Source organism: Eleginops maclovinus, chromosome 6, assembly GCF_036324505.1.
Source record: "Eleginops maclovinus isolate JMC-PN-2008 ecotype Puerto Natales chromosome 6, JC_Emac_rtc_rv5, whole genome shotgun sequence".
Classification (NCBI taxonomy): Eukaryota; Metazoa; Chordata; class Actinopteri; order Perciformes; family Eleginopidae; genus Eleginops; species Eleginops maclovinus.
The window spans coordinates 10,453,538-10,465,726 of NC_086354.1; the positions used below are offsets into that span (position 1 = coordinate 10,453,538).

Here is a 12,189-nt window from a genome sequence, read left to right on the forward strand (position 1 = left end):
TCCATGTGTGAAAATCTCTCCCTGACTGTGACCGGGGTTGTGTCCACCATATGCAGGAAAAACTCTCTTCTGAAATGCTCTTCTGCAGTACACACTGTCTCCTCTCTCCCCTCATACTCAAACTGCCTTTTCTTCTTTCTCTGGCGCATCTCTGGCCAGGCCATCTCCAAATCAATCTTCTCTGCTATCTCCCTGGCATCTGTTTTAGCAGAGTTGAATCCATCCTCTCGATAATCTTTCAGAAATCCTATCACTGCAAGGACCTCTCTCCTCATGACCTCCACTGACACCTTGGGGCTCTACAATAGCTTGCTGACTTTGTTTATGTGAAATAGGACATTGTACCATACAACTGTACTCACCAGAAAAGGCCATTTCTTCATCTCTTTGTGAATGCTGTTGGCATTGGAGGCACATTCAGAGTCCTGCTTCCCCTCAGCATACTCCCTCAGAGCGGTTAGGGCATCTAAAATTTCAGGCAGCTGGTATCGGACAGCTTTCACGGACTCCACCCTATCCTCCCATCTTGTTGCACTGAGTGATTTAATGGTAAAATCCGTCACGTGTTTTTCACAGAGTGCTTTGTTGTTAAGCTCCAGGATTCTGCTCTGGACCCCCTGTTTCTTCCCCTGCATGTTACTGCCGTTGTCGTAGGATTGCCCACGACAATCAGCAAGATCAACACAGGATGATCAAATCTTATATATTTGATATTAGATGCCCATGTTATGTCTTACAGTATTGGGTTGATATTAATTGATGCTTAAGTAAAGAACTAGTGAATGGAAACCAGACAGACTTTTTCCTACCCAGGGATCAGTGTTATATAATTGTATTATGATTATTAAATACGCTGAAGCTGAAAAGGCCATTGCAGTACATGTAGTAAATAAATTGTGTGGTAACAATTGCTTTGTGTCTCCATCCTCACAGAAACTGATTGGGTATTTAATCCCTTATTACCTGATAAATGCATCACCAAAGAAGAGTCTACAGCCAGTTACAAACTCAATGCAGGAGATCTTTACCTCCTTTGTGTCAGAATGTTCTTGTTTTAAAAGGTCCAACTCTTGACTTTAAAATAAAGGAACTTTGTGGACAGCCATGTAAAAAATTGTGAAAACACCTTATCATTATTTTATGAACATACAGTGCCTTGCAAAAGTATTCACTCCCCTTTGCTTTTTATGTATTTTGTTACATTACAACCTGTAATTTAAATGTTTTTTAATCTGAATTGTATGTAATGGATCTGCACAAAATAGTCTAAGTTGGTGAAGTGAAATGAGAAAAAAAAAAATATTTAAAAAAGTTTTTAAAATAAAAAACTGAACATTGGCATGTGCATATGTATTCACCCCTTTTGCTATGAAGCCCCTAAAAAGTTCTGCAACCAATTACCTTCAGAAGCCACATAATTAGAAATGACGTCCACCAGTGTGCAATCTAAGTGTCACATGATCTGTCAGTATAAACACACCTTTTCTGAAAGGCCCCATAGGCTGCAACACCACTAAGCGAGAGGCATCACACCATGAAGACCAAGGAGCTCTCCAAACAAGTCAGGGACAAAGTTATTGAGGAATACAAGTCAGGGTTGGGTTATAAAAACATATCCATATCTTTGATGATCTCCCGGAGCACCATCAAATCCATAATCTTCACAATCCACAACAAACCTGCCAAGAAAGGGCCGCCGACCAAAACTCACAGACCGGGCAAGGAGGGCATTAATCAGAGAGGCAACAGAGAGACCAAAGGTAACCCTGAAGGAGCGCAGAGCTCCACAGCAGAGACTGGAGTGTGCATAGGACCACAATAAGCCATACAGTGGCACAGTGGCCAGAAAACCATTACTTAGTGTTAAAAATAAGAAGTCACATTTTGAGTTTGCCAAAAGGCACGTGGCCGACTCCCTAAATGTATGGCGGAAGGTGCTCTGGCCAGATGAGAATAAAATTGAACTTTTCGGCCACCAAGGGAAACGCTATGTCTGGCGGAAACCCAACACATCCCATCACCCCAAGATGTTTTTCAGCAGCAGGGACCGGGAAACTTGTCCGAGTCGAGGGATGGTGCTAAATACAGGGATATTCTAGAGCAAAACCTGTTTCAGTCTGCCTGTGGTGTGAGACTGGGACGGAGGTTCACCTTCCAGCAGGACAATGACCCGAAGCATACTGCTAAAGCAACACTCGAATGGTTTAACCGGAGGCATTTAAATGTGTTGGAATGGCCTAGTCAAAGCCCAGACCTCAATCCAATTGAGAATCTCTGGTTTGACTTGAAGACTGCTGTTCACAAGCAGAAACCATCCAACATCAATGAGCTGGAGAAGTTTTGCCTGGAGGAATGGACAAAAATCCCAGTGGCAACATGTGGCAAGCTCATAGAGACTTATCAAAAATGACTTGCAGCTGTAATTTCCACAAAAGGTGGCTCTACAAAGTGCTGAAATTAGGGGGGTGAATAGTTATGCACGCTGAAGTTTTCTGTTATTTTGTCCTTTTGTTGTTTGCAAAAACACATCTTCAAAGTTTTAGGCATGTGCTGTAAATGAAATGATGCAAACCCTCAAGCAATCCATTTTACTTTCAGGTTGTGAGGCAACAACACTTGAAAAATGCCAAGGGGGGTGAACACTTTTGCAAGCCACTAACTATTTGTGGTGGATATTTTTACTTGAATTGTACATTTAAAACCACACGGTCTTGGTTGTGTAAATAGTTGACTCTTGATTGAAACTCCATCGTAACTTTTCCATCGACTTCTATGTAATAAATAACCCAGGTTTATACTGTACCCATGATGTTTTTTTCCCCAAAGTGTTACTCAAAATGATTGTACACTTCATTTATTAAAGTGTCAAACAAAGGAAAGACAATATTATGCAGTAAACAATTTAATCACAAACTCCTTTGGTGTATGAATGATCATAATTCATCATAAAGTTTCACACCTACAGAGCGTGCTTACCAAGGTGTATCCGTGTTGAAAGACGGTCAGGTGGTTTGAGGACACCGCCTCACAGTGCTGCCCCTGGACAATTTGGGGTTATACTCAAAATTTTGTCATGAGGGCAAGACAAAATAAAAAATAAAATACAAATAGTGCAAGAAGAAGTCTAAGTATAATACTTCACATACTGCTTGATAGTAATGAATCCTACAGTATTTGATTCATTGATCAAATGTTAATATTGGTTGATAAAATGCTGATATTCTAAAAGTAACTAGTGATGTTTTTCAAGGCAAATGCTTGAGAGTCATGTTAAGTTTAATCATGTTTTACTTACAAATTATGTGGTATAATGTGTTTTGGGGCCATACAATTAAATTACATCAGGATTGTACAGTTATGAACGTATAATAAGTTAATTATGATGTAGTAAAAACAATATTGGATGATGGTCATTATTTTTGAGTGTTTTGGTTAGTTAAATCATGGGTCGAAATTGACCTGCGAACAACATGAACGGAAACAGCTTTTGAACACAACACAAAGGATGACCGAGTAAATATTGTAAACCAGACTTGTGAAATGTGTGCTTGCTTCAGGAGGAGGTGTCAATTCTGCTCTCTACATTACCATTTACAACCCTCATCTTAACCTGGGCTTTAGACATGTCATGTGTCCAGACACCTGAAAGCATGTGTCCAGGCACCTGAAAAGACACCTGAAAGCTTTCTGTTCCAGAGCCAGTGGATATTTGCTGTCATTCATTTAGTTCTGTGAGTATTCTGACATCAGCGTCATTGTTACACATTTCCTGCTTACCTGGTACAATAACTGGTACCATTTGTATGTACTGGAATTCAAGCTAAAGCTATATACTTTCTGTAGAATATACTAAGATGAATACATATGTATATAGCCTACTGCTAATAATCATAAGTAATCCACAGCTATAGGTTACTTTAAACTAGGCTACATAATTTAAGAAATGTTTTTTGACATCTTGAGGCTCAAGATAGGGATGGCTATTATTTGACCAATCATACGTTTTAAAAAACCCAAAACATTTTGTCATGTTTATATTAGCAATTATATGCAAGTGCTGACCCAATAACGCACAGCACAGGAGCGACAAGGGACTGGATATTTTATTGCAGGAGCTAAGGCATTTTGACGCAAATAACAGCAATAGTAGTATTATATAATAGCTTACTGGTATAAAGAAAGATGAGATCCTACATTGCCAAGCTTAATATGCAAACTTTTACACATTAAAATAAGGTGTGCAAACAAGGAACTACAATCTAAATCGTAGTCACCACAGAAAGTATCTGTGGATTTAACAGAACACACATGGCCAATACAATATACGTTGACCCTGCAGCACTAACTGACAGTGTTGATGCGGCTCATGACACAAAGACAAGTTTCTGATCTTTTCACTTACATTACAGATGTGTCCGGATGGAGCCAGAAGGTTACCGAGAGACTCTTAAGAATAAAGTCAGGATGAAAGATGAAAACAATCAAAATCATGCTCCATCTTACAGTGCAAAGAGAGGCCAGTGGGCCACCAAGAGGGAGTTCATTTTATCAGTTGCCGGACAAGTCATTGGTCTGGGCAATGTTTGGAGATTTCCATATCTGTGCTTCAAAAATGGAGGCGGTAAGAACATTTAAAGCATCTTATTGTATTTCACAGGAGTAAGTTAAAAAGCTGGAAAATGTATATTAAATCATTAACCTTTATTCTTTGTATTTTTCTATAGTCAGACTAGACTATAGTGACTATAGTGTATTACTTGGCATCATTATTTCCTTTAGGAGCTTTCCTGATCCCTTATGTGGTGTTCCTGTTCACGTGTGGAATCCCCATCTTTTTTCTGGAGGTATCTCTGGGGCAGTTAACTGGTCAGGGTGGGATCACATGTTGGAGGAAAATATGTCCCATATTGGAAGGTACTTAGCTACATGTTCCAAAGAGTGCCAAAGTATTTGAAATATGTGTCAGTTGTACCATTATAGATGCGTATCTCAGGTAAAAATGTAGTTCCGTTTGTTTCAAAGGTTTAGGCTACGGCAGTCAACTTGCACTGCTATACAGTGTGATGTATTACATTGTCATCCTGGCTTGGACCTTCTTCTACCTGTTTTCCTCCTTCCACAATGTACTCCCCTGGGCCAGCTGCAACAACACCTGGAACACAGGTACACGTCGGACGATGTTGTACTATGAACTTAGATAAAATAACTGATTACAGTCAGTGATACGTTTTGACCAGCATCATTTTCACACCTACTATCAGTTTTCCCATCACGTCAACACTGCAGCTTTGTCAGCATCATTTCTGTTGTTTACACTGATCATCTTGTTAGCACCGTTTGTGGAGGCAATCACTCAATCACTGACTTCTGAAATCTGTACAGAGAACTTTTAATATCAATGTCTCAAATTAAAAAAAAATCAAACATAATTTGTTTCTTTTTACTCTCTTGCTTCAAGAAAACTGCATTGATTGTGGACAGAATGATTCAATATATCACCACCTCAAAGAAAATGCAACATCATCAGTGAACGAATTCTGGCAGTAAGTACTTACATTAGCAAAGCTGTTTTTAGAGTCATTAAAATGTCTCTACATCACTTTCTTCTTGCACTCAGGAGGAGAGTCTTGGGTTTGTCTGGAGGACTTGAAGAGATGGGCAGTATCCGCTGGGACCTGGCTGGATGTCTTCTGCTAAGCTGGATCATCTGTTACTTCTGTATCTGGAAGGGAGTCAAGACGACAGGAAAGGTGAGATGTATAAGCTTATTATTAATTGGGTGCTAACAGAACTGGGTTTTCATTCAAACCTAGAAATATGTGCTTATTTTCTGTCACAGGTTGTGTACCTAACGGCCACTTTCCCCGTTTGGGATGTTAATTGTGTTGCTGATCCGTGGGCTGACATTGCCAGGAGCTGTAGATGGAATTCGATATTACCTTTATCCTGATCTGACCCGTCTCACTGATCCTCAGGTGAGGTTAATATGTGAATGATGACTGATCTATAACTGAAACACTGCACAGAACACTACTTGGCTAAAAACTCAAATTGATGGACTTTAACTCAGACCAAAACCAAATATTGATTGATCATGTGAGCAAAAGTTACCACTGTAGCCAAAGCCTACAGGGAACATTTCCAGTCTTATCTTTCAATCAGAGACAGCAATTTGCTTCTCAATTGATCAGAAAGGGAAAGCCGTCAAACAAATATGCAAGTCTTTGCAAATGCAGGACACTAACCACATCAAAGGATGTAATACATCATAAAATAATTATTTACGCTTTTGACGTTTTGCTTTACATAGGAAAACCATGTACATGGGTCAGCAATCTATCTGATAACCAGCTCTGGCAATGTTTTCTAGCTACTCCATCAATTGGTCTAATACGAAATTCTGCATTTATCATTTTAACAGGGATAACGATGTTGGGAATCTGCCCTAAAACCACACAACTTAATCCATAAAATACCTTGGAATCAATGTATTAACCAAAAACAATTACTACAAAACATCAAGAAATACCTGGAAAGATGGAACAAACCACCACTCTCCTTAATTTGCCATATCTCAATCCTGAAAATGAAAATTCTCTATTTGGGAGGTTCTTATTCCTTGGAAAAACGATGTGCCTTCATTTTACTCTGGTATTTTTCTAGACCCATACCTTTTACCCAGTTTATCATATTCTACTCCCCTCGACCTTGGAGAAAGTAGTTTTGTCTCCTTATTCCTGCCTGATATTGGTGTTATAGTGATTTGTTTGTTGTGTCTTGTCATGCAGAATGTTGATTATTCTCTTAGAACTATCTCAATACATGGGACTGGGTCAGAATATATTAGGCAGGAGCTGTGTCACTTCATGGCTGCAGCAAACGTTTTTGTCAATTCTCCGGCCGCAACTTTCAATAAATATTTCAGTGTCTGACTTTAAGTTCGAGCTCTCCCGTGTTCTCATTGTGGTTCGAGCCTTAGCTCCAGAACTTTCCATTACAGGGACCAATTTTATTCTGTTCATGCTTGTACAAATATTTTTAAACGTTTCTTTTTTATTTAACTATGCAAATCTGTACCTGCCCCTTAGGTCAACGGAACACTAAGGTCAGAGTGTGACTTCCCTTGTAATATCAATATCTGGAGGGCAAACGTTTTCCTCAGCTGAACTCCAGCATATCCCTAAACAATTTCTGCCATTGGCATTGGTTTATATCAAGCCTTTGGCAAAGAGACTTGGCGCCTTGTTGGACAGTGAATGTGTCACAATCTGTCCGTGTTCAAACCTTGAATAAAGGTGTGTTTCTGTTAAACCTTTGTCGATCCTGCACAACCTGCTTGTTCGTGACAGAAGGACCAGATCACACCATGGACCCAGCAGACAGTAACTTTGAAGATGTGCTTTATGATTTATGCTACTCTCTGGCTTGCTGGTATGGGAAGTAGAATAGAGCACAAAATACAGAACATAGACGGGCGGCTCTGAATTTACAAGCCAGGAAGCCAACACAACGCCCTGGCTCATAAACTACTTACCTGTGACCCGGCTCTGGCTCCAGCTTTGGCCCACCTGACCAGTCTGAAGCTCGGCTGACTCCTGCATGTATTTAGGTTCCGATTTTCTTTTGGTGTTTGTAGGATCCTTGATTTTCATCCATGGGAGAATTCTGTTCTGTTTGTTGTACATCTGGAGAGTTCCGTTCTGGTTTCACATGTCCTGCCCGTAATATTTTAAGATATTCAACAATAACAGTTCCTTGACTGTTTTAAGGTTTGGATGGATGCTGGGAGCCAGATATTATACTCCTATGGTGTCTGTTTTGGATGTTTGCAAGCATTGGGAAGCTACAACAAATACAACAACAACTGCTACAAGTAAGTAAATAAAATATTATTCTATTTCTGTACAATATCAGATAAGGAATTGGATATCAAAATCTATACATGCTGAGGTTGGCAGGCCTGAAATGATCTCTGACTAATCAGACCTAATAATTGACCTATCAGAAGCTATTGAGTCTATGCAAGTTTAGCTGCTGGAGAATCAGGTTCAATTAACTGACGTTTTAAGGCAGACGACTTACTAAATCCATTTTTAGAGAGCCCGTAGGTTACTTTATGTTGACCCAGTCCAAATGGGTGGGATGGTTTCGTTTAAAGAAACGGGGAGTGACTGAACTCATCCAGACTCACTTCAGTCATAACAAAACTAAAGCTGACAGTAATTTCCCATCCAGTCAGCAGCCTCCTGCTTGCAGCCTGTTGAGTAAGGGTGTCTTCCCTCTGCTGAATAGTGATACCTATAGTGATTAAACATAAAATACCTTTAAACTCTTTCATGTCAGTTTACCAAACAGTTTTAGTTATATTTAGCATATAAGTATAGAGCTACAGGAGCAACAGCTTTATATTTGATTACATTAACCTTTGTTTTAATTATTTAACCTCCAAACGTATTACAATTATGTTTTTTTTTTCAGAGACACCTTAGCCTTGTGCACACTTAACAGTTTAACCAGCTTTGTTGCTGGCTTTGCAGTATTCTCTGTTCTGGGCTTCATGTCGCATGAATTGGGTGTTGACATCTCAACAGTAGCAGAATCAGGTATGAGATGGTTTGCAGACAAACAGCTTTGTATTATCTTTGCTGTGTTTCTCCCCCCCCCAACTTGAACTGTTAAAACAGCAATTAGATTTTGGTCCCAAGATATCATGTGGGTCCTCACATAGCTGTTTGCTTGCTCAGTCCATGAAATTAAGATTTGCAAGGACACATTAGGATCTTTGTATCTATACAGTTGTTAAGAGGACTATTTACAAACTAAAATGTTTTTATTCCTAAAACCTGATCCAAAATACAATGAATACAAATCTCATTTCAAGCTGGAGAAAAGGGTTTAAACCAGAAACCAGAAACAAGCGGTACAACAACAATGAAATAGTATCACCTTTTTAAATGATCAGTGTGTAGGATTTAGTGTACTCTAGTGGTGAGGTTGTAGATTGCAACCAACTAAATACCAGCAGGATCTGGTAAACATGTGCCTAGAATTTACAATTAAAGTTTAACAACTCATCATCACAGGACACTAGCTGATGCAGTTCTAATGTTTGCCTTTAAATCAGTCGTTATATATAGATTATAAGTGTGATAATTGTTAACCTAATTTGCTCTCTACTTGCAGGTCCTGGCCTGGCATTCATTGCCTACCCTCGTGCAGTATCCATGATGCCTTTACCTCAACTCTGGGCTACCTTCTTCTTTATTATGCTACTCTTCCTTGGACTGGACAGTGAGGTAAAGTGTGACCATTCATCTGCATTTAAAATATGCATCAGAATTTTAAAAAATCGAACATTAAAATAACGCCAATCTACGTCTCCATGTGCTTTTCCTGTAAAGGTTTTATCCCTTCAAAGCAGATAAATGGTCTATAACAAATTGTCAATGCTTTTGTTGTGTGAGTTTCTTTTAACAATTTAACTCATTACATGAGAGATAATAAGAAACCAAATATAAAAAAGACATTAAAAAAGGCTTAATTTGCATAAGCGCTTAGACAGGATGTTCAGTTTGTTCTTGGTTGAGGGTAATACAAAAATAACAAACTCTAAAGGTCTCATAAATTAAACCGGACTTAATTGTATGATTGAGTATCAGAGTAGAAAATGTAAATGTGACATTTATCCTTACCCACAGTTTGTTTATCTGGAAGGCCTGATGACATCCATATCAGACTTGTTTCCATCCTTCTTTCTCACTGGTCATCGACGTAAACTACTTCTGCTGATCATCTCTGCTGTTTCCTTTGTTTTTGGCCTTTTGATGGTGACTGAGGTGAGAGGTCTTTAACCTGTGACAATAAGATTAAAAGACTGCGTCGGTAAATGTTTCTGTGCCAAATATGTTTTGCATTAAACATTCTCCTCTGTGATGTGATGTAGGGAGGACTTTATGTATTCCTGCTGTTTGATTATGCTTGCTCTGGAATACCAATCATGATTGTTGCCATTTTGGAGTGCATCTGTGTGGGATGGATATATGGTAAGCAACAATATCATTTTAAGCAAGGAAAGTCAGAAGAACAGTTGAGATATTAATGTGAATTTTAAAGTATGGGATTTTAAACAAGCCTACTCTAACACTGTATGTACCTTTAAAGTAGCAGTACCCCTTTAAACTATGCTATAATAAATAACAGTGATATAATAGAGGTTGTTTTCAACAGTATCCTTAAAGGTGCAATGTGTAATATGGTCAGAATTTTGATTGAATACCCAGTGTTTGCTCGTATTCTTTAATTGTTGATGTTGTTTCTATGACTGGTATCTACTAGGTGCTGATCGTTATTATGACAATATAAAGGAAATGATTGGTTACTACCCTTCGTCATTTATGAAATATTGTTGGAAGTTCATCACACCATGTTTCTGTGTTGTAAGTAAATGTATGGAGCATTGTTGTGTCTGTTAGTCCTGAAGCTCAGGGGACACATTCAAGACATTCACCTGAAAAAAAGTACAATAAGATTAATATATTTTTTATATTTGTTGGTGAAAATGTAAGCTGATGTTCCCTTCATTTCACTTGTTTTCTGATAGGGAACACTGATATTCTCTCTGGTAAACTTTGCCCCGCTGAAATACAACAACACCTACGAGTACCCCGGGTGGGCTTCTGCCATTGGGATAGTTTTTGCTTTATCTTCAGTTCTCCTGACTCCTCTGTGGATTATCTATCGTATGGCTGTAACCCCGGGAACACTGAGACAGGTAAGTGTGTCCACCGAGCTTTAATAAAGGAAATTGGCATTTTATTATTTAAGTTTAATAAGTGTAACAATTTGCTGAATATATAGATAAAATAAAGATAAATCTCAAAGCTACTACTGTGGTATGTACAGTATATCTATATCCAAAACCTTCCATTAAACAAAACTTTATTTTCATTTTTGTTTATTTCTATACTGTGTAGATACATTGTAGTTACATATGTTCTATGTGAAGGGACTGACATAATTTGAACCATTACAAAGTCCACTCAGACTTTGATATATTTTACCAATGCAACAATTTTGCATGTTTATTCTTTTTATAGAGACTCAAAATGTTATGCACTCCAGCGTTCGATCTGCATTCTTCACCAAAGAACACTCTTTACCCAGAAACCACTCCTCCTGAAACAGAGCTTCATGCTTTGACTTAAAAACCAGAACATGGTTGTGCTGAAGGTGAGCCACCTGCAGAGAGATCAGAGATGTGATGTTCTCAGAATAAACAGCTAAAAACTAAATCAAGGAAATCTCGAACTCAATTTTTGAAATAATTAGTCAAATGTTCTGGCTAAATGTATCTTTGTTCTTATTTATATGTGTTTGCTAGTTTAAACATTGACATCCTTTTTTTGCTTCTATATTGGCAAAGCAGTATTACTTTGGTGTTCACGGTGACAACATAACTGACAGCCTGGCTCGGTTCTCAAGTGTCCAGCAGAGGGGGATAGATGTTAGATATTAAACCACAAAGCCACTGTCCCATCCAGTCTCTGTAGTGTGGAGAACTTATGTCTTACTGTGAACATTATCATCACAGATCTCTCTTCCATTGGTTTATTTTGAATAAGGATGCATGCTAACCAAACATGTTGCCGGTGTCTTTATTGTCACTGTAAAAGAGGCAGACTTTAGAAAAACCAACACAGATCTTGCGCTTTGCAGTATTTTGATGTAGCACAGAATGCATGATACAACAAGGATAATGTCACAGCATCATTTACAGTTCCCAGGAGATTGGGCTCATGTTGCTATGTACAAAATAATTATAATATATATATATATATATCTGCATCGACTGCATATCGCCGTCACCTGGCACTGATCTGTAATACAATACTAAAAACTATATCATTATTATTATAATTCTTTTTTTAAACAACTGATGCACCTCAACTTAATTTCCCGTATTTCACAAACAAATATGTATTGATCATGGGGAATAAAAGTGAAAACATTGCTTTATAGTTTAAAAAATTAACATCTTAATCTGCTATGTGAAAAAAATGTTTCACTTAATTTTAAGGTAAATACACAAAGTTGAGCCTTCTATATTTATTATACATTGAATTTCCTTCTTTTTCCACTCCACTCTATCTGGTTGTTGACATTGACATCATAGTTTTAAATATCACTGAG

At 38.3% G+C, this 12,189-nt stretch overlaps 1 protein-coding gene across 1 annotated transcript; it reads left to right on the forward strand.

Moving 5' to 3' along the window:
* The first annotated feature begins 3,505 nt into the window (after positions 1-3,505).
* LOC134866007 (sodium- and chloride-dependent GABA transporter 2-like) lies at positions 3,506-11,204 on the forward strand. Its single transcript, XM_063885891.1, is given in 17 exon segments — positions 3,506-3,513; positions 3,639-3,731; positions 4,410-4,621; positions 4,780-4,914; positions 5,023-5,163; positions 5,459-5,543; positions 5,618-5,750; positions 5,840-5,869; positions 5,871-5,975; positions 7,770-7,873; positions 8,479-8,603; positions 9,184-9,296; positions 9,699-9,836; positions 9,944-10,043; positions 10,336-10,436; positions 10,601-10,771; positions 11,097-11,204. Coding segments are annotated over 17 exon segments (1,902 nt in total).
* Positions 11,205-12,189: the final 985 nt, after the last annotated feature.